The 22,175-nt window shown below is 37.6% G+C and overlaps 1 protein-coding gene across 1 annotated transcript in view; it reads left to right on the top strand.

Moving 5' to 3' along the window:
* Nucleotides 1–22,175, top strand: part of Myo9a (myosin IXA) — a 171,134-nt gene that overhangs the window by 112,863 nt on the left and 36,096 nt on the right. Inside the window, exons 23-28 of the mRNA XM_051156589.1 lie at nt 480–629; nt 4,601–4,920; nt 5,716–7,323; nt 9,975–10,056; nt 10,564–10,776; nt 19,220–19,332. Coding sequence (XP_051012546.1) covers nt 480–629; nt 4,601–4,920; nt 5,716–7,323; nt 9,975–10,056; nt 10,564–10,776; nt 19,220–19,332 — 2,486 coding nt within the window. The remainder of the gene's footprint in view (nt 1–479; nt 630–4,600; nt 4,921–5,715; nt 7,324–9,974; nt 10,057–10,563; nt 10,777–19,219; nt 19,333–22,175) is intronic.

The following is a 22,175-nucleotide window of genomic DNA, read 5'->3' on the forward strand; positions in this document are numbered from 1 at the left end:
AATTTATACTTTATCTATACCTGCTTTTTACTCTGGGGAGTAAAAAGCCTTTAATGCACACTAGATTTCAAATAGATGGTTATTGTTGGTCCCTTCAGATTATAATCACTTTTTAAGATCTGTGGTTCTCAGTTTCCCCCCATTCCAACATTTAAAAAAATTGTGACATATTAACCAGTGGAATACTGATCTTTTACAACAGTCATTTTTCCATATGATAGTGATGTAGCTTACTGTTTGACATTGGAAACTTGGTACTTTTCCTCATTTTCTCATTTCCTCTCTCATGGACTAGTATCTTTTTTTTTTTTTTTTTTCTTTTCAGTTTGAGAATAATTACTTTAGTATTTATCAGTACTTATTTGCATGTCTGCCATTATATGTTCTTCTCTGAAAGCTTACCACAGAAACAATAACTCATGAAGTTTTAATTTCTTTTTAAGCTTTGTCCTTTGTCGTTGCCCCCCCCCCCCCCATAGGTTTTCCTAAAGGAGCATGAACGACAGCACCTACAAGATCGGCTTCATCAGGAAGTGCTTCGCAGAATTGTACTGTTGCAAAGGTGGTTTAGAGTCTTGCTCTGTAGGCAGCAGTTCCTTCATTTGAGACAAGCATCTATTATTATCCAGGTGGGATGAGAAAGGGATTCTTTGTGTGAGAATGACTTTGTTCTTCATTTTGTAATCAGAACCATTTTACTGTGAAACATTTAAATAATAGTGAAGCTTTAGAGATAACAATGAATCATACTCATTTCTTTTTTTTTTTTTTTTCTCATATATTATATCCTGACTGTAGTTTCCATTTCCTCTCCTTTCCCCAGTTTCTCTCTACCTTCCTTCTCCCAGATCCATCCCTCCCCATAACCTCTCCTCAGAAAAGAGCAGACTATCCAGGGGCAGCAACCAAATACAACATGACAAGCTACAATAAGACCAGGCATATAGTCTCACCTCAAGGCTGAATGAAGCAACCCCATAGGAGGAAAAGGGTCCCAAAAACAGACAATAGAGATAGCCCCTGCTTCCACTGTTAGGAATCCTATCAGAATGCCAAGCTACGCAACTGTAGTGTACATGCAGAGGACCTACCTCAGACCCGTAAAGGTTAGGCTCCCTGATCTCTGTGAGCCTCCTGGTCAGTTGATTCTGTGGGCTATGTTTTTGTGGTGTTCCTGACCCCTCTGCTCCTCCAGTTCTTTCTTCCTTCTCCCTCTGCAGAATTATTTGAGGTCTGCCTAATATTTGGCTGTGGGATTCTGCATTTGCTCCCATTGCTGGATGAAGTCTCTCTGGTCTCTTTTGTGATGATTATTCTAGGCCCAGCATATCCTGCAGGCATGACAAACTGTAGGTTGGAGGATTTGTGACTGGCTTGGTGTCCCAACTTCCTCCACCCCCCTTGAGGCCTGGCTTAGTTATAGAGGATGGGCAGTTCAGGGTCCGTGTCCCCTATTACTAGAAGTCTTCGCTAGTGAAGATTCTTTATAGATTCCATGAAGTTTTTATTACACTGGGTTTCACTTCCAGAAATGTCCAATTCTGGTCATCTCTTCCAGTATTCTAGCCCTCCTTTCCCACCACCACCTGATCCCTTCTGTTCCCATCCTCACCAGCCCCCAGTCCACCTGCAAAAATCTGTTCTATCTCTTGTTCCCAGGAAGATCCTTGTGCTCCCCCTAAAGCCCTCCTTATTACTTAGCCCCTCTGGGTTTTTAGCATGGTTATCCTGTACAGCTAATACCTACTTATAAGTGAGTACATACTGTGGTTGTCTTTCTGGGTCTGGATTCCTACTCAGGATGACTTTTTTCCTTAGTTCCATTCATTTGCCAGTAAATTTCATGATTTTTTTTTTTTAAATCCACTCGTCAGTTGAGAGGCGTCTGGGTTGTTTCTAGTTTCTGGCTATTATAAATAAAGTTGCTGTGAACATAGTTGAGCAAGTGTCCTTGTGGTAGAATGGGATGTCTTTTGGGTATATACCAAAGAGTTGCTTAGGTGGGTCTTGAGGTAGATTGATTGCCACTTTTGTAAGGAAGGCCCACGTTAATTTCCATAGTGGCTGTGTGAGTTTGCAGTCCCACCAGCAATGGAAGAGCGTCCTCCTTGCTCCACAGCCTTACCAGCATAAGCTGTTACTTGTGTTTTTGATCTTAGCTATTCCCACAGGCATGGTAAGATGGAATCTCAGTTGTTTGATTTAGATTTCCCTGATGACTAAGGATGTTGAACATTTCTTTAAGTGTCAGCCATTTGAGATCCATTTTTAATTGGGTTATTTGTTTTGTTGATAATCTAGTTTCATGAATTCTTCATATATTTTATATATAAGCGCTCTGTCAGATATGGAGTTGTTTCCAGTCCATAGGCTGCTGTTTTGTCCTGTTGACTGTGTCCTATACCTTATAGAAGCTCTTCAGTTTCACAAAGTCTCATTTATTACTTGTTGATTTTATTGCCTGCATTATTAGTATATTCTGTTCAGAAAGTTGTCTCCTGGGCCAGTGTATTCAAAGCTATTCCCCCACTTTCTAGTTTCATTTCTTAAATGTTTGCAAGACCCAATAGATTAACTTGCATGTTGTTATACCCTTGGAGTTCAAAGCTAACCTATGAGCTTGCCATCCTGTATATATACAATACCAAGACAGTCAGAGCTACAATAGAGAAACTATGTCAAAAATAAAATAAGTAAATAAAAAAGAAAGAAAATCGAACTTTTTAATTTCCAGAGCACGAAAACATCTAAAAAAAATTTAAAGTGTATAATTAACCTCAAAGTTATATTACTTAAAGTAAATATTTTTGATAAGCAAGTAAGGTTTTTATTTATTTTCTTTCATTTTTCTTTGTCTACATATATTTATATTATTACACATACACAATAAACTACCTACACCAAGAAGAACTATCAGACAATCAGGAATTATATTAATCTTAGATTCACAGTGTTTTGGCTATTTGTATTTGGCAACCTTGAAGAAAACATCTTTACTATCTTGGTGTGTCTAAAATTCTGAATGTAAATCACTGCCTATTATGTCTCATGTTTACCAACTTAAAACATCTATCTAGACGTAAAAACATCTTAACCCCTAAACAAATAAGCTTAATTGTAAAACTAAGCTATCTGGTCTTTAACCCCTCAGAGACTTGAGAAAGGATAAAATTAATTATCTGAGTAGACAGGAAGTGCAGGTTAGCAGCTTCCAAAATGAGAACATGACAGAGACAGTTTGGCCATCGACTCTGCCTGCATTGAAGCTTGCCCATTTTTAGGCAGAATTCTGTCTGTGGCAGACACGAGGACATTTTGTCCAGTGGCTTGTTTGCCACATTTGAAGCCATTTCCGTAAGGGGTTCTGCGATGCTCATTATCTTCTTTGAGATAGGCTGGCTAGGTGTTGCCAGGAGTCAACCTGTCTTACTGTCAAAGAATCTTTAAAATAACAAAAACATCTTTAAATGCCATATTCTATAAATCTCTGAGGTTTTTTGAAGATCGTATCTATTTTACCTTATCTATCTGTAGAATCATATTTATCTCTTAAACTTAGGATTCATATTATTGTGATAAAAATAGACTAGTAATTGACATGACCATGATTTGATCAACTAACAATTAACTTGTATTACTTAATTATCCTAAACAGCCTGCACTCGGGGATGTCTCTCTTTTTCTTTATCTTTCTTAAGTTTGGAAATAGGGGTTAAAAAGAAAGAAGGGGGAATATAGAAATATATAGGGATTATAGGACAAAAAAATAGATTATTGAATCTACTCCTCAACTTAGTGCCTTAATTGTTACTCACAAGATTATTTTTAATTCACTGGTGTAGAATCTAGTACATTGATGCAAAATAAGTTCAATTTTGATACATTAGTATAGAATTCAAAATTAGGATCATTCTTAACCTACATTATATATATATTTCTACTCTAATATGAAGTACTGTACCCATATAACTCAACTATTAAAAAAAGTTTACTTTTATTTATTTTTTTAAAGAGCAGGGTTTTACTTATCTTAAATTTGAAATAATCTTGACATTTTCTTGCTCTTACCTGTGTTTTTTTCTTGTTTTTGTTTTTTGTTTGTTTTCTTTTCATAATCCTCAACCACTACTTCATGGAATTTTCCCCCTTGAATAATTTTTGCTGAGGCCTTTTCGCTCTCTTAGGTTCTTGTTGTCATCAACCTTAAAAAGGTTGATTTAGTGCTTAGCATAAAATGCCTCCATCAGCGTGGCGCACATAAGCTCATTTGATGGGTGCAAATGCACAAAGGTGGGTGTGGCATTTGCTTAAGGCTTTGGCAACTCTGTAGACCCCATCTTATTAAGGCATTTCAGTCTTAGAAGAGGTGATCTTCAGCACCTCTTGTAAAGTACTACTAGTCTTTGTTACCTTTGCAGCAGCAGGTTATAGATGAGACCAAACCCAGACTAACCAGAGCATCAACACAATTGTTATTATTATCATTCACCAACAAGTTAGCTACTTATACACTTATAGTGCTAATGACAGAAATTTAGCTTTTTTAACCTTTTCTGTGAAACTAGTGGTAACAGCCATTTTCTTTTTTCTTCGCCCTTAGCGATTCTGGAGGAATTATCTAAATCAGAAGCAAGTCAGAAATGAGGCCGTGGAGAAAGATGCTTTCATAATGTCCAGTGCAGCATCCCTTCTCCAAGCTTCCTGGCGTGCTCACTTAGAGCGACAGCGATACTTGGAGTTACGAGCCGCAGCTGTCATTATCCAGCAGAGATGGAAGGAACTCTATAGGTGCAGACACAGGGCTGCTACCTGTATACAGGCAAGATGGAGGGGCTACAGGCAAAGTAAGAAGTACAGAGAACAAAGGAACAAAATTATCCTTTTACAATCAATATGTAGAGGATTCAGAGCGCGACAAAGGTAATCTGTGTTAATAAAGCAGTTGTTCCTTCTGTTTTCATAGTTCCTTTGTTTAAACCTCTGCTTTAATACTTTTATCATCAGTTATATTTTTTTTATCACTAGACTGTGATAAAATTCTATCAGTTCTAACCTATATTATCTGGGCTATAGCAGAAATTAAACAAATGTTTATTGAATTAAATAAGCGTGGGATCTTCCATGACCTATGGTTATAACTGCTTAGAAAAAACTTGTGCATTTGATTTAATCTTACAAATTAGGAAATATTCCAGGTTTTGTTTTTTTGTTTTTAGTTTATGAATATAGATCTCTTTTGTACTATATTAAAATAATGATATTAATGGATCTTTAGTTCAGTTAACATTTGTCTAGGCTATCTAGTTAAGAATTATTTATATAAAGAAGAGGGAAGTTGGGTGTGGTAGCACACACCTTTAATCCCAGTGCTCAGGGAGGCAGAGGCAGGTGGATCTTTGCGAGTTCAAGGCAAGTCTGGTCTACAAAGTGAGTCCAGGTCAGCCAAGGTTACACAGAGAAACTGTCTCGAAAAGCAAAAAAAGAAGATAATTGTCCTAGTACAATCAATTTAGTTTTAGAAACACACAGATGAGTAGCACAGTACATACTAGTCCTAGCTATAAATAGGAGGCTTAGGCCAACGTTGAACATAGCTAAGGATAACAAGGCTCTACCTCAAAAAAGTATTTCTATGAGAAAAATTATAATAAATTTAATTATCTTCATTGGTAACCAAGAGCTACCTATAACCTACTTTTGTCTATTTTTATATAGATATAAAGCTTTAAAAGAGCAACAGCTGAAAGAAATAAAGCTAGAGCATGGATTGGTACATATCAAGGCATGTGGAACTGTAGAAATTCAGGGTTCAGACCCTTCTGAGTGGGAAGATCGTTCCTTTGACAACAGAGTAAAAGCCATAGAGGAATGTAAATCTGTGATAGAAAGTAATCGAATAAGCCGTGAAAGTTCAATGGATTTCTCAAAGGATTCTTCAGAGACGCAACAGGAGAAAGGCAGAAGAGAAAGTGGTACAGACTTACAGGGAGATGTGATTGTAAGACAGAGGCCCAAGTCCTTGGAGGATCTCCATCAGAAAAAAGTAGGTCGGGCCAAAAGAGAAAGTCGGAGAATGAGAGAATTAGAACAAGCTATATTTAGCTTAGAATTGCTGAAAGTCCGGTCTCTTGGTGGCATATCTCCTTCAGATGAACGTCGATGGTCTACAGAATTGATGCCAGAAGGCCTTCAGTCTCCACAGGGTACACCTGATAGTGAGAGCTCTCACGGGAGCTTAGAACTTCTGACCTGTGAGGAGAACCAAAAGAGCAAACCAGAGTCTCTCATTTTAGATGAGGGAGAATTGAAAGTTTCATCACCCAACGTATCTACGAATCCAAAATTTGGTTCACAAGACAAAGCCGTCAGTGCCTCAAGTGAGACTAGCTTTGCAGTGACAGGAAGAGGAGCACCCTCTGACTCAGATCACTTAAAGAACGGGACTGCAAAGGAAAAGCTTGTCTGTAATTCTGAACCTATCACCTGTAAACCCCAGCTGAGAGACCCTTTTGTTTCAAGTAGTCTGCCTACATTTTTTTATATTCCCCATCAAGAACCTCTGAAAACAAGTTCCCAACTAGATACAAATATCCAAAGAAACAAACTACGGGAAAGAGAGGCCACTTTGAAGACAACTCTTACTCTGGATATTAACAGGGAAGCCAGGAAGTGTCAGTTCTCAGGAGGAGATCAAGTGATTCCTTTGAACACAGAGTCTTCATGTTCTGTGCTTAAGAAGTTAGAAAAGCTGAATACTGAAAAGGAAAAAAGGCAAAAACAATTACAGCAGCAGAATGAAAAAGAACTGATGGAACAGATTCGTCAGCAGACAGATCTTTTAGAAAAGGAACGTAAAGCCTTTAAGACAATTGAACAGTCAAGAACTGAGGAATCTTTCTTGCCACCATCTTTTCATCAGTCAAGACAAAGAGTAGAGAGGCCATCTTCTCTGCATATTCCAAATACCCAAAGTAAGGGGGCAGCTGGTTTACTTGGTTCCCCATCAGCAGTCACTAAAAGAGATGCAGCTCTTGCCACAAAAGACAGTCCCTCTATTCATTTACCCCTGAAAGACCGACCTGTCACCCTGTTCTTTGAAAGAAAAGGAAGCCCAGGCCAATCTAGGACTGTCAGTGAATTATCAAAGACAGAAAGAATGGGCACCCAACATAATGTTGCCTGTAAACTCTCTAATAATCGCATTACAGAAAAAGAACACTTTAGGTCAGCTCACTCTTACGGCCACAGACCTGATGACCCTTCCAGAGAGGGAAGTTCAACAGCCATTTTCTTCACACCAAAAGACAATACAATTACTCCACTGTAAGTGATATTTGTATTTTTTTATGTTAAGTAGGGAGTTTCTTAGAGTAGTTCTTTTGAAGTGCTTTGTGTTCCACTTTGTCTATGAGTGCTACTCTAATTTGATTTTTTTCTCTGTGTAAAGTATGAATAATTGTATCCTAGGAATCTTTGAATGTAGATAGCACATTTTTGTTTTTGCTTTTGTATTCTTCCTTATTCATTGAAAAAGCATTTGTAAAGGGCAGTACAGTGCTTGTCAGTATACTAAGCATTTGGTATGCGCTAGCTGCTGGAGAGCTATGAAGTGTAGTGATCCAAACTGGTTATTGTGAGGCTTTTCAGAACTTAAGCATGTTTTGTCATAGCTGTTGGCCTATGTATGGTTTTCATTAATGTCTTTATGATTTTTGATGTGATAATCAAATCTTATAAAACTTATAATAAAATTTAAGTGTATGGTATAGTAGTATTAGTTGTATATATAAGTTGCCATACAACATGTCATTTTCATCTTGCAATACTAAAATTCACTCACCAAACGGTTCTTTTTCCTCTCCCCAGTTGCTGGCAACTACTTTCTACTTTATGGAGGGGTTTATTTGTTTGTTTGCTTTTATATTTTTGAGACAGGGTCTTACCATGTAGACCTTGCTGGCTTGGAACTTGATATGTAGATCAGACTGATCTTGAACTCACAGAGACTTCCTTGCCTCTGCATACTTAAGTGCTAGGACTACTGAAGGCGTGCGCCGCCATGCCCAAATCTGTCTTATGTTTCTAAGAGTCGAACTGCTTTAGGCATCTGTTGCAGTAGGGATTCTTTTTAGTTTTTATAATTAATTGTGTGCTTTAAGTGATGATAACTACAGAAGCCGTCATAGGGAGCTGTTTTCTGGTTTAGGATTTTTGTTTTGGTTTGGTTTGGTTTTGCTTTGTTTTTTAAAATTCTGATGCTTAGGATCAAACCTGAGACATCAAACATGCTTATCAAGCCCCCCACCCCCCGACTTACACACCTGGCACTCACTGAGTCATTTCCCCAATCTAAGATAACCTCTTGCAACCCCTAGACTTAATTTATGAAAATTAAGTAAAAGATTTCTAAAGGAAAAACAATCTATCAACTAGTGTTGTAAGTTACTGTCTTTTTTGATCTAGTCTGATGCTAGTAGGTAAGTAATGACTCCCAAGAAGTTTGTAGTCTAAAGATGAATTTAAAACTCATAATACTGAATTAAAGTGATTAGTGCCATGAAAATCTAGATACTGTTTAAATTTTCACCAGATTCTGACACTCTCTTTAAAGATAAAACAGTCTTGTCACTTAATTTTTCAGACAAAATTAAACTTTCATAACCCAACACTATAGTATCTGTATTCTTTGGACCATACTTCATTTTCCTTAATAACAATTCTTATTCTGTCGTTGCTAGTGTTATCATACATAGCCTCAAGTTTTAAAGTTAAGATAGCAGATGAAAACTTTGAAGAAGTGTTAAGAAAGTGATGTTTTCCTAATAAGAACCATCCCAAAGTAAAGCAAGATCTTCCTTCACTACTACCTTATAGTTTATGATTTTATGAAAAATCTTTTTAAGATAAGTATCCTAAAGATGAGAGGGATTTAGAGTTTTTATATTCTCATTATTGAATTGACTTTGGTTCTTAACTAATTTTGTTGCTACCTTTCTTTTGTTGTCATTTGTTTTGTTTGTTTGTTTTTTCAAGACAGGGTTTCTCTGGGTAGCCTTGATTATCCTGGACTCGATTTGTAGATCAGGCTGGCCTCGAACTCATAGTAATCCACCTGCCTCTGCCTCCCAAGTGCTGGGATTAGAGGCGTGCACCATCACTTCCTGGCCATTGCTACCTTTCTTAAATGTACACCCAATGATTATATCAGTGGTCTCCAGAAATTCATCATGCATGTAGATTTCTTTATTATAGTATTGATTGGATAGTAAGAATAAACCTGGGGACTTGGGAGGTGGATCAGTGGAGAAGAATGCGTTTCGCACAAGCATGAAGACCTGTATTTGGATCTCCAGCACCCACATTAAAGCTGAGTATGTCTGCACATATCTGTAACCCTAAATCTGGGGGACAGTGGAGACAAGAGCATTGCTAGAGACTGCTGGCCAGTTAGCCTAGCCAGAAAAAAGTACACTCCAGGTTCAATGAAGGATCCTATGTAACAGAGACAAGGCAGATAATAACACAGCAGGACCCCTGGTGTTGACCTCTGGTTTCCACAGTACAATACGCAGACATGTGTAATTGCCTACTTACATGCATATGTGCATGCCTTCATACACATACATATATGTAACACAATATGAGAATAATATAATAAATCATATTTTGGAATTGACTAGCTCTAGAATTAATTATAGAATTTTCTAGGTTTCTGTGACTTGTCCTGTCCTGTTAAATTATAATTCAGAGCATGTGGTAGCACATGCCTTTAATCCCAGTACTCAGTAGACAGAGGCAGGCAGATCTCTGAATCCACAGCTTGACTGATCTACTTGGTGAGTTCCAGGACAGCCAAGGCTACATAGAGAGACACTGTCTCAAAAACAAAATTATAATTCATACTATACTTCAGGACTACTTCAATGGAATATCTACTAGGAACTGAAATGCAGTCTTGTTTATTTTATTTGAAGTGTCTGCAGTGGAAATCCTCAGACCCACAAACAAGATGAACCAGCTTGGAAACCTAAATTAGCAGGGCTGGGGCAACGAGAGGTAAGTACTGGGTCCTGCTTGTCTTCTCATTAGAAGAGGTTCACCTTATTTTGGAATTTACTACTTTTGTAGGTAGAACACCATCTCTACCCATTTATTCTCAGGGGATTTCTACAGGAAGAAGCTGTAGGCTAGCCTTTTATAATTAGGAAGGTGTGTACTAGGCAAGGAATGATGCCTGAAAGTACAAACTGTATTACAAGGAAGAAGTCTCTAAGGCAAAAAAGGACAGTTTGTTCAGATGACTTTGGTGTGATCAGTGGCAGTGACTTAGTTCACAATGGAGAAGGATAGTGTAGATTTAGGTTGGATCCTTATCTGTTGTTCACAGTAATGAATGAGTATGGATTCTTTTTGGTCATCCCTGTTACTTCTGCTAATAGATAGGGCATGGTGGGGTGGAGGGAAATTTCCAGACATTCATGAGCCCTCTTTCATTGGCATCTGTTTCCAAATTACAAAAACAAAACATTGTTGTGTTATTTGTTTTATCATTTGGTCAAGCAGGTTGCCAGACCGGCCCATAAAAAGAAAGCTCGAATGGCGCGGACGCGCTCCGATTTCTTGACTAGAGGTACTTTGGCCGATGGGGAGGGGGATACAGAGGAAGATGATCACGATGACATTATTGAGCCCCTTCTCTCCCTTGACCAAGCTCCTCACTCTGAGCTAGGCCCTGTGTCCAGCCTGGGCCAGGCCTCTCACAGTGACTCCGAAATGGTAATTTTTATAGCAATAAGAAAGAAACAGCAAGCAGATCTGCTTGGAGTAGTCTTTGCTAATCTACAGCTAACCTTCACAGCCTTTTCCATACAATGGCTTGTACACGAGAAGCCTCAGTGAACGCAGCAACATAAGCTAAGTCTAATTTAATAGTACTCAAATTAGGGGCACCTTAACTGTATATATCAAATGATAAGTTGGGCAAAATTAAGATCACTTAAATTAGCCTGATGTAGAAATGTTGACTGTTATACCTTTAAAGGTCTAGAGTAGGAATCCTAAGTTTTTTCTTTTTGTTTTTGTAAAGGGCCAGATAAAAAATATTTTAGACTTTGTAGATCATGGTCTCTGTTGCTTGTAGTTACTTAACTTGACCACTGCCATGTGAAAGCAGTCATAGGCAATAAGATGGAAAGGGGCGTTTCTGGTAAGTGTGGAGAACTAGGCAGTAGGCTTTATATGACTGACTGGTCAGAGTTTACTGACCTGGTATATAGAATAATGTATTATTCTGTTAAATAAAGTCAGACTTTAACTCACAGATTAGTTACTTAAAAATTAGAGGCAGGGGAAGCTTTAAGGTTTCTACCTTCTCCTGTATGTTCAGTAATAGAAGAGAGACATGGATTTTATATAATTTAACTGGGCATGGGAACACAATTATCTCAAGTTCAAGGCCAGTTTGAACTATAGGTAAGACCATGTCTTCAAAAACCAAAGACTAATAAGATGGATGTGGTCCCACATTTAGAAGTCTGAGGCAAGAGGCTTGCCATATTTTGAGGCCAACATGCGCTATATACTTGAAGGCCAGGCTAAAATAGAAAGCAAAACCTGTCTCAAAACACTAAAGGAAACAAGAATGGGCATGCGAAGCTCAGGCCTGATCTTTAGCAAAACACAGACATGGAATTTAATGAGCAAAATATATCATCCTGACCAGCCCAACCAAATAGAAGGCTATATATGGCATGAATTTGTTTTAATCAGAAATTATAACATTTTAGTTGTTTGAATAAAACTATACTCATTTTGGCTAAGGATATAAGTTTTATTATCATCTGAACCACAATTAGGTAAACATGTTACATGTATGATTGTATTTATAGATGTCTTAGGGTAAAGAGTTTCATTCTTGGGGCTAGGATAATAGCTCAGTAGGTAAAGTGCTTGCTGTTCAACATCCTGAGTTTAGACTCCTAGCACCCATATAAAAAGCCAAGCATGAGCCCTTAATAACAGAGCTTAGAGGTGGAGATAGGAGGATCCCACTCAGCTTTACCACATGGTCAAGCTCCAGATTCAGTGAGAGACTCTGTCTCAAAAAAACTAAAACTAAACCAAACCAAACCCCTAAAAACCAGATAGGCAGACATTGTGACATATGCCTTTAATCATAGCACTTGGCATTTGGGGAGCAGAAGCCACGTTGGTCTATATACCAGTTGTCAAGCCAAGCTATCCAGGGTTACATAGTGAGGCCCTGTCTAATAAAAGCAGAATAATAGAGGAAGACAGACAGACAGACAGACAGACAGACAGACACACACACACACACACACACACACACACACACACTTTTTTCTTCATCATTCTAGGAAATGCCAATATAGAGACCCTAATAAACTGTGTCTAATAGGAACTCAAACATTATGGTTGATGAAATAGTTTTTTTATTTCCCTATATAAATTGGTTGTCTAGCCTTTAATGTCTGTTCACTGTGGAAGATTTTTTATGATGATCTTTGAGTCATTACATATTTGAAGTTTAAACTGTTATAAGATGTTGTTTACACTCAGAATTTCTCCAAATTTCTAAAATATTCTGATTGTATTTATCTCTTATGGAAGGCTAGACTTGATTTTTAAGTAGTAATGTTGATACTCTGTGGAGAACAAAACAAACAAAAAATGCAGGACATGCTCCCTGTAAAACAAAATGAGTTATAAACCTGAAATTTGCAGAAATTTGAAATGATCTGTACTCTTCTGTTAATGTATGTAAGTAGAGCTCAGATCTCTTGACTGTAGGATTTTGTAACTGCTATGAAAGTGCCCTATATTTGAATTTTAAATAATGAAATGTATATGTATATACACACACATACATATATAATAAACTTAAAATTTTATAATGGAACAAACAAATCTTACTGAAAATGTATATTGTTTGTGGAAGAACTTAGCACTTTATAACTGCTGCTTTGTTCCTGAGTTTCTTTTGTAACAATCCTTAGTCCTTTCAGTAGTAGAATACTATTCACACTGGGAACTCTTGCTGGGATGAACCAGGATGTTAGGCTTTCTGCTGGGAGCATTTGGCTCTTTTTGGTGTTTTAGCTTATGTTCACCTGCTTGACGGTCACTGCATGCCCGTAGTTGTAGAGCACCTTCCTGCACAGTGTGTTAGTCACTTCTAGCTTTCTTACTATCCTGTATGTTCTGTTTTAGGAACAGGTGGTGGTGCTGGTTTCTGGTGGATGCTTGCATGAAGAAGCTTTGCTTTGTAGAATAAGCTAGTAGATACTTACTGGAGTGGGCGTGTGGAGGGGAGGGAAAGAATGGTTTTAAAATGTGTTTCGCTGTTGATCGTGAAATATGTGTCATATTCTAACATTTTCTGATACTGTGATGATGAATCTTATATTTTATAAGGCGAACTTACTGCATTCGCAAAAGTGCACTTTAAAAAAAAAGTGGGTTTGAGTTTATTGGGCACATGAATTTCTAAAAACATGGATTTCCCTCCCTAGATGAATTGGTGTTATCACCAAAATATGCTAACTAAGGAGCATGGTGTTAATTTTTAGCAGAAATACCATCTGCTCTTTTTAATTCTAAAGTTACTGATCTTACAGGATAAAAAACAATTGCAAATTAATCACCTAAAGAGAATTTGAGATAAGTATTACCCCTGAAGATGGTTAATTAATAATTGTTGATGCTGTAGGGGAGGGTAGGCATGAGTTACAGTTTCCTACCTCTATGCTTTTTTCCTAAGTCTTCTGCTTCAAACTGCAGTTTAAATACCCTCAGCGTGCTGTTATCCCTTAGTTTATATGCCTACCACCTTGGTATTACCCAAGACGAAAAAAAGCATATTCTGCTAAGCTACATTTTTTAAGATGAATTTCTGTTTTGGTGTTTAGTTTTTCAGTGTATCTTCTACATGATGAATTAGTAAAATTGTTTGTATTCCTTATCTGAGAGATTATAGGAAACATACATTTCTACACGTAACTTTTTTTTCCTGCCATTACCCACATTTAAACATCTTAAAAGTAGTGCTGTGTGACAAGTTCCTTGCTAAGGCCCCCTCCCCCACCCCTTTTGGGAAGGTGGTCTCTGTTGTTGTTGTTGTTTCAAGACAGAGCCTTGGCTGTTTTGGTTCTCCCTTCGTAGACCAGGCTGGCCCTGAACTCAGAGAGATCCACCTGCTTCTGGTATTAAAGTGCTTGAATTAAAGGTGTGTGCTGCTGCCACCATCCTGTCAGAAAATTGGTCATTTAAAACATATTTCCTAATGCAATACATCTGCTAAACTTCACTTTTCATTCTTTATGAAGTTTTTCTTGTCCTCTAACTTTAAATATTTGTTTATATAAAAGTCTGGAACATGGTTTCTTATGATTAAAAAGAAAATCACTGTGTTTGAGGGATTATTCACCTCCCCTTTGTTTTTAAGACATTGTTTCACTATAGCTTGGCTTGGCTGAAACTTGCTATAGTAGACCATGCTGGCCTAGAAGTCGTAGAAATCCCTATATTACATGTCTGACAAAGAAAAAAAAAAGTGATGTTTCCTGAGTGCTGTGTTAGGCTTGCACCACCACACCGACTTGGCTATCTCTTAATTTTTAGATTTTTGGTTATTTTACCATAACAAAATTACCTGAAATAACAACATAAATGATAGGCCTAGTCACATGTCTGTTGCTTTGGTTCTGTGAGGAGTCGGTCTATATCCTTTGTGGTGGCCAAAAAGATGGCCCAATAACCTAGTTCCTCCCACTAGGTTTGCTATCACGTTACGGATATATATCAATGCACTGATCATTGTTAAGGTCAGAGCCTTAATGATACAGTCACCTTCTTCAAGCCCTACGTGTAAACACTGTTGTTTTGAGATCCCAAGCCAAAACCTTTGAGCATCATACCATTTCCAAATTATAGCACTAGTCACTGTCTTATCTTTTCCAAAGAGGTGTAATTTTTACTTATTATTTCTATTTTTCCATTTTCTGCTTCATTGGTTTGTGATTTTATCTTTATTTCTGTAGTATTTATAATTGGTAGAATTTATTAATTATTTCTTTGCTATCTAATATGACCAGTTTTTGTGAATATGCCATAAGTATTTGATAAAAGAACTTTGTTCAGAGTATAAAGTTTCGAGATATACCCATCATCTCTACCCTCTTCATTATATTGTCCTTGTTATCTTCATTATGTTTTGCATGCTGTGCTGTCTCCAGATGAGAATGGTAGGATAAATCACCTCTTTCTTCTTAATTGTGGCTTTTAGTATTTAAAGAAGCACCCTGTCACATTTAATGCTTTTTATTTTTAGTCCTTTTCAATAATATCTCTGCTTCTCTTTCTTTATCACTTCCATTTACTTTATATACCTTTCCTTTTCCCTTTAATTTATCCTCACTTAGATGTTTTCTGTATACTTGAGTCCTACTTTGAATATTGAAGGTATTTCCCATTCATAAGTGAGTCAGATCTTTATTGATCTGATAGGTCAGTTATTTGTATTCGCTATAGAACTATACCACCATACCCAGTCAGTTATCAATAATTAATACCCAATTAATTTGCATCTGTGACACTAATAGTCATCCTGCTTTCCTCATCTTCTTTCTTTGAGACAGAGTTTCTCTGTGTAGCCTTGGCTGTCCTGGACTTGCTTTGTAGACCAGGCTGGCCTCAAACTCACAGTGATCCACCTGCCTCTGCCTTCCTAGTGGTGGGATTAAAGGTGTGCGCCACCATGCCTGGCCCTCCTCATCTTCTTTATATCTGTTTTTGGGAGCTTTTTTATCTTTCTTTCTTTTCTTTTTTCTCTAAGTCCTATCTTTGTGCTCTTGTACTAAATGTATTTGCTTAGATGAAACTCTTCTAGCAGTATGTAGTCACCCAGGAAGGACTCAAAAATACTCAATTACCCAACTTTTTCTGTAGTCTTGATATTTGAGGAACCATCTTGACTACATTAAATCCATGATTTTTAGGGGCTGTAGAACTGACTCGGCAGTTAAGAGCACTGCTTGCTCTTGCACATAACTTGGTGGTTTACAACCATCCATAACCCCAGTTCCAGGGAATCCTATAGGCATGCACATTGTGTACATAACATGCATTCAAGCAACTTTCATATGTAAAAAGTAAAACAAATCTATTTCTTCAATTAAGAAATCCATGATTCAGATTTTAAGTCAGTGATTCATCATTGCTGTCCCTGAGTTTTTTGAAAATACTGCTTTATTGATGCCTTTCTTTATGTAGTATTGTCAGTTGTCATTCTAATTCTCTTGTATTTGTGAGTTATTTGACCTTTTAGTTTGGAAGGCCTCAGACTTTTTCCTTTAAGTGTAGGATATGATTTCAAGTTGATCATTGTAGATTAGTGATGGATTATATTTACCAGATTTTTTCTATATTATAAATTCTGGCCTTATTTTTTGTCTTTTGAAAAGTTATCTTTATATTTTTTTCTCTTATTTAGAAACTTCAGGTACTAGTAATGGTGTTTTTTCTTTGGTTGTTTGGTTGGGTTTTTTCCTGCTTTGCCTGTGTAGTTTTACTTTTGTTTTTGTTTTTCTTATATTTATTTTATACTATTTATTGTTTTCTCACTTAAAATTTTCTGTTTATTTTTCAAGTTAATTTTACCTTTTTTATATTGATTATATTTGTTTTTTGATAGTTCATACATATTTACTATCAGTGCCAATCTTTTTTTTAAAACATTCATGAGTTTTTTTGCCTGTTTGTTTAGATTTATGTATTTATTTATATATATAGTATTCACGTGCATGTGCACCTACAGACCAGAAGAGGGCACCAGATCTCATTATAGATGGTTGTGAGCCACCATGTGGTTGCTGGGAATTGAACTCAGGACCTTTGGAAGAGCAAAAGGGTGCTCTTAACCTCTGAGCCAACTCTCCAGTCCTCTCAGTACCAGCCTTTACTTATCTCTCTCCCACCTCTTCTACCACCATTCCCACTTCCTCCTTATAGGTTCCTTTCCTATCTCGATGCCTTTTTGTTGCCTACTGATTTTAACCAGGACTGTTTGTGTAGCCCCAAGTTTGGAACTATTTTGTATGCTACTGAAGACAATCACTATCTTAGAACCTATCAGTTGCCAGTGGTTCAGGATGAAGGGATTGAGCCCAGGAGCCCCTCCCATCTATGATTGGTGATTGACAGGCTCAGTGCAGGCAACTGCTGCTACTTTAAGATCATGCAGTGGTTGTAGCATCCCTTGAAGACAGCATTTTACAGCCCTCCCCTTCTTATGGTATGCTGCTCCTTTTGTAATGTTCCATGAACCTAAAATAGGAATGTGTAAATGTCTGATTTAGGGTTGAGCTGTCAAATATTATTTATTATAATTCTCTTCATGAGTGGGAAAAAGATTCTTTAATCACTGCATATTAAGTACTACCTCTTTCATCCTTATAAAATTTACTGTATGTATTGACTCGATAATTGATTTATTAACTTTATTTATAAATGAGGGCTAGGACATACAATGACATGTATAGATCTTCATTTGACAGTTTGTTGTTTTGAGGATTATGTGTACAACTATGAAACCTGTGCTGCAAGTGTCGAGATTTCCGTGATATCAACAATTTTCTTATGTTTTTACTCAATTTCCCTCCTTCGCACTATTTTCAAAAGCAATCCCTCTTCTAGAACGTCATAGAAGTGTAATCAGATAATATGTGGTGGGAAGAATTCTTTTCTAAAATTTATATTGAGGTGTCATATCTGGAAGGTTGAGTCTTTTACATAAGTTTTTGTTTTCTATTTCCCTTTTTCATCAAATAGAGTACAACTATTGCTATTTTAATATCCAATTTGAGCAACAGTTCAGTCCATATAAGTGGCTTGGTTTTTCTTCTTGTTAAGGATCATATATTATCATCCATAATCCATAAATATTTTTATATTTCTCTTTTTAAAAATTATATAGTTTACATTGTGATTTTTTTTTTTCTGGTTAGTTGAAGGATTTTTTTTTTCTTTCAATGACTATTCCATATATTATTGTTTTCTTACAATATTCCAGAGCTTTGTTCCTAGAAACAGTTTGATTTTTTTTATTTCAGGACTTTCAAAATCAGTAGACTCAAACAGTACTCAGTTGGCAGGCAAATTCTTCTTCACTACTGGGGCAAGTTCATCTGTGTGCCTCGTGGCCTGCACAGCACGGAGCTCAGTCCCTGGATCCTGGGCACTGGCATCGTTGCTAACCTTACCTTTAATAATTCAGATTGTTCTATCTTTGTTCTTGGATTGTTTTCACATACAAAGGTATTGATTAGTACTAATCCAAATACACAATGAAAACTTTTTCTAAATCTGTAGATTTCTTCTGTTATGCATCTCTTTCCACTCCCTGGTATTGTTACTTGGTCATTAGTTATTTTGATTGCCATGAACTTTTTTTTTAAATCTTCATATGTTCAGCTAAAGGAGTCTAGTAAGTTTCACCTGGCTTCTCCCTCCCTGTGTCACAGCACAAAACTTCTTGAGACAGTAAGCTGAGGCAGGCATAAACTGCCTGCTCCTTCTGTTTCTTACCAGTTGTCTTAAAAACTTTTTTAAATGACTTTTTGTGCACTAGATATGGATTTCCTATGTACTGTTACTGGCCACAGACAACTGTCTTTAACAACTTGGAGTATTTCCCGATTTTGTGCCATAGTCAAGCATATAAATGGCTAAAGGATATTTAACATGAAATACAAGAAAATTAGTAGATAAGTACCAAGAATTCTCAGAACTGGATTGTCCTTAGAGAGGGGTATACCAGCTGTCAATGAAATTGAAGTGCTAGTTTGATAACATAATTTTTTTAAAATTTAGAATGTAGGTGATGCTTTGGTTTTTCTTCTGTGTAGCCTATTCTTTTAAACTTTGACTGACTATAACAATAATCTATAACCCACAAAAAGAATCCCCACCTTAAGATACAAATAAAAAGAGATATAAAAGATAATACGTAGTATTATGTTATTTCTCATCCTCGGATTCTTCTGAGATTGTCTTTGAATGGTCTTGACCATTTTCCTAACTTACCTGATGAGATTCTTGCTAACTTGCCAGGAAATGTGAACTCATGGTTACTGAGTTGTAATTCAGTCATGCTATCATATGTTTACTAGTTTTAAGTCTTTCCCATGTATGATTCCTACAGACATCACAACGATTTTCTTCAGTTGATGAGCAAGCAAAGCTCCATAAGGCTATGTCTCAAGGAGAGATTACAAAATTGGCAGTAAGACAGAAGTCTTCAGATTTGGATATAAGGTATGATGCATATAAAGAAATAATAGTTTATTTTTTTCATTTTTTTCATTTATTTTGATTTTATATGCAGTGGTGTTTTGACTGCATGTGTCTCTGTGTGAGGGTGTCAGATCCCCTGGAACTGGAGTTCTAGATCATTGTGAGCTGCCATGAGGGAGCTGTGCATCAAACCTGCGTCCTCTGGAAGAATAGCCAGTACTTTTGACAGCTGAGCCATCTTTCCAGTGCCTAGTAATATAATAATTTCAATGGCTTTATTTAATAATAAGTTTTTAAATTAAAGCATTTTGCTTTTAAGAAACCTGTTTCAGGAGGGTATCTCCTGGAATGCTTTAATAGGCTCAATTTTTTTTTTAATAGGCTCAATTTTTGTACAATTTTCTTTACAAGAATCTTGCTTGTTTATGATGATGCCCTTGGCATACTGGGTGATACATACTCTTGCTGTTTTGCCATGCCAAATTGTGAAGCGTTCCTCTTTTTTGCTGTTGTTGTTTGTTGTTTTGTTTTCTTGAATCAGGGTTCCTTTGTGTAGCCTTGGCTGTCTTGGACTCACTTTGCAGACCAGGCTGGCCTCAAACTCACAGAGATCCACCTGCCTCTGTTTGCCAGAGTACTGGGATTATAGGCATGCACCTCTGTGCCCGGCTAAGGTATTCTTTTATAGCAGTGCTCACTCTCTTAATATCTGCATTATCCCCTTTTATAGACGTACATGTAATGTGGCCAAAGGAACACTTCCATGTTTTCTTAAAGGCCTAGAGAGCACATAGTGAATGCCACTCTTCTCTCTGTTTGTGTTTATCATTTTGGCAAGTTACTGGAAGATGGCTGCCATGGCCCAAAGGCTTTTGCTTTAATTTTTAAGAAATAAATAACAGTATTGCCAAGTACATTATTATGCTGATATACACATTGAATTTTATCTTATTATGTGGATAGCTGTATGATTTGGGGGAAGTTTCTTAATCATTATGTGACTTACTGTATTATAAAAGATGAGAGATTAGATAGGATGAGGTTGATATCTTTCAGCTTTAGACTTGTAATATATGTAAAATATTCTGCACTAGGTGCTTAAGAAAATGCTTTTAAGTTCCAGGACAACCAGAGCTGTTACAGAGAGAAACTGTCTGAAAACACCAAAAAAACCCAACCCAAACAAAATACTTTCAGAAAAGTAATTTTGTTCTCCTTAGGAGTGCTTGTGGGGGAGCTAGGTGACGCTGCATGCAGCAGAGTATTTGCTCTGGAAGAGTGAAGGCCTGAATTAAAATGAATGCTCACCCCCAACACACACACACCACCCACTCCCCACCCCCCACCCCGGGGCTGCTGAACTGGTTTAACACTTAGGAGCACTGACTGCTGTCTCAGAGGACCTGTGGTCACTTCCCAACACCCACAAGGTAGTTCACAATTGTTTTTAACTTCAGTTCCAGAGACTCTAAAGCCCTAAAATGTCCTCCAAGGACACTAGGCATTCTGTGGTGCACATACAACAGTGAAACTGCTACATAATTAATATAATGAAAACCAAATTTCATAAAAATATTCATAATAAAATAATTTTGGAAAATTAAAAATAATGATAATGGGGCAGAGGCTAACCTCTTACTGCATAAAGTGCTTGCTGAGCAAGCATGAGGACCTGAGTTCAGATCTCCATCACTCACATAAAAATCTAGGTATGGGGCTATGCCTGTATCTAGTGGTAGGGGCAAGAGACAAGTGTATATTTTTCTTATTAACTATTCTTCCCTGATATAAAACATCTGGACTACATCTTCCCCTCCCTCCACTCCTCCCTGTCCTCTCCCACTTCCCTTCTCCCCCAGATCCACTCCTCCTCCATTTCCCTTCAGAAAAAAGCAGGCCTCCCAAGGATATCAACCAAACATGACATATCAAGTTACAATAAGACTGGGCACCTCCCCTCATATTAAGGCTGGATGAGGTGACCCAGTAGTGATAAAAGGGTCTCCAAAGCAGGCAGAAGCATCAGACACAGGCCTTGCTCCCACTATTAGGAGTCCCAATAGAAGACCAAGCTACAGAACTGTAACATATACAGAGGGCGTAAGTAGGTCAGTTCTGTTCAGGCTCCCTGATTGTCAGTTTGAGCCCCTATGAGCCCAGGTTAATTGATTCTGTGGGTTTTCTTGTGACATCCTTGATCCCTCTGGCTTCCACCCTTTTATGCAGAATTCCTAGAGCTCTATATAATGTTTGACTGGGTCTCTGCATCTTTTTCAATCATTTGCCATAAGGAGCCTCTCTGATGACACCAGCCTATGAGTATAGCAGAATATCATTAGGCATCATTTCATTGACTTTTTTTTCCAGTTGTGTTTGGTTTTATCCTAGGTCTCTGGGCTGCCCAGCCTCCAGTTCCTGGCCTTCCAGGTAGAGTCAGGGGTTGGGCTCCCTTTCATGGTATGGGTCTCAAGCTGGACTAGTCACTGGTTAGTCACTCCCCCAATTTCTCTACACAACCTTTACCACAGCACATTGTGTAGGCAGGACAAATTGTAGGTTGAAAGTTTTGAGGCAGGGTTGATGCCCCAATCCCTCCACTAGAAGTCTTGCCTGGTTACAGGAGATGGTTGGTTCAGGCTCCATACCTCTCCTTACCCCTCCTTTTAGCTAAGCTCACCCTCATAGATTCCTGGGATTTTGTATTTTACTAGGTTTCCAGCTTGTCACTGAAATGCCTCCAATTCCAGTTGTCTCTCCCGCTACTCTCTCTCTTCCCCCCACCTGATCCCTCCTATTCCTGTCCCTACTGCCCTCAGTCCACCCATGGTATATGTTCTATTTCTGCTACACAGGAAGATCCGTGT

Source organism: Acomys russatus, chromosome 14 (genome assembly GCF_903995435.1).
Source record: "Acomys russatus chromosome 14, mAcoRus1.1, whole genome shotgun sequence".
Classification (NCBI taxonomy): domain Eukaryota; kingdom Metazoa; phylum Chordata; class Mammalia; order Rodentia; family Muridae; genus Acomys; species Acomys russatus.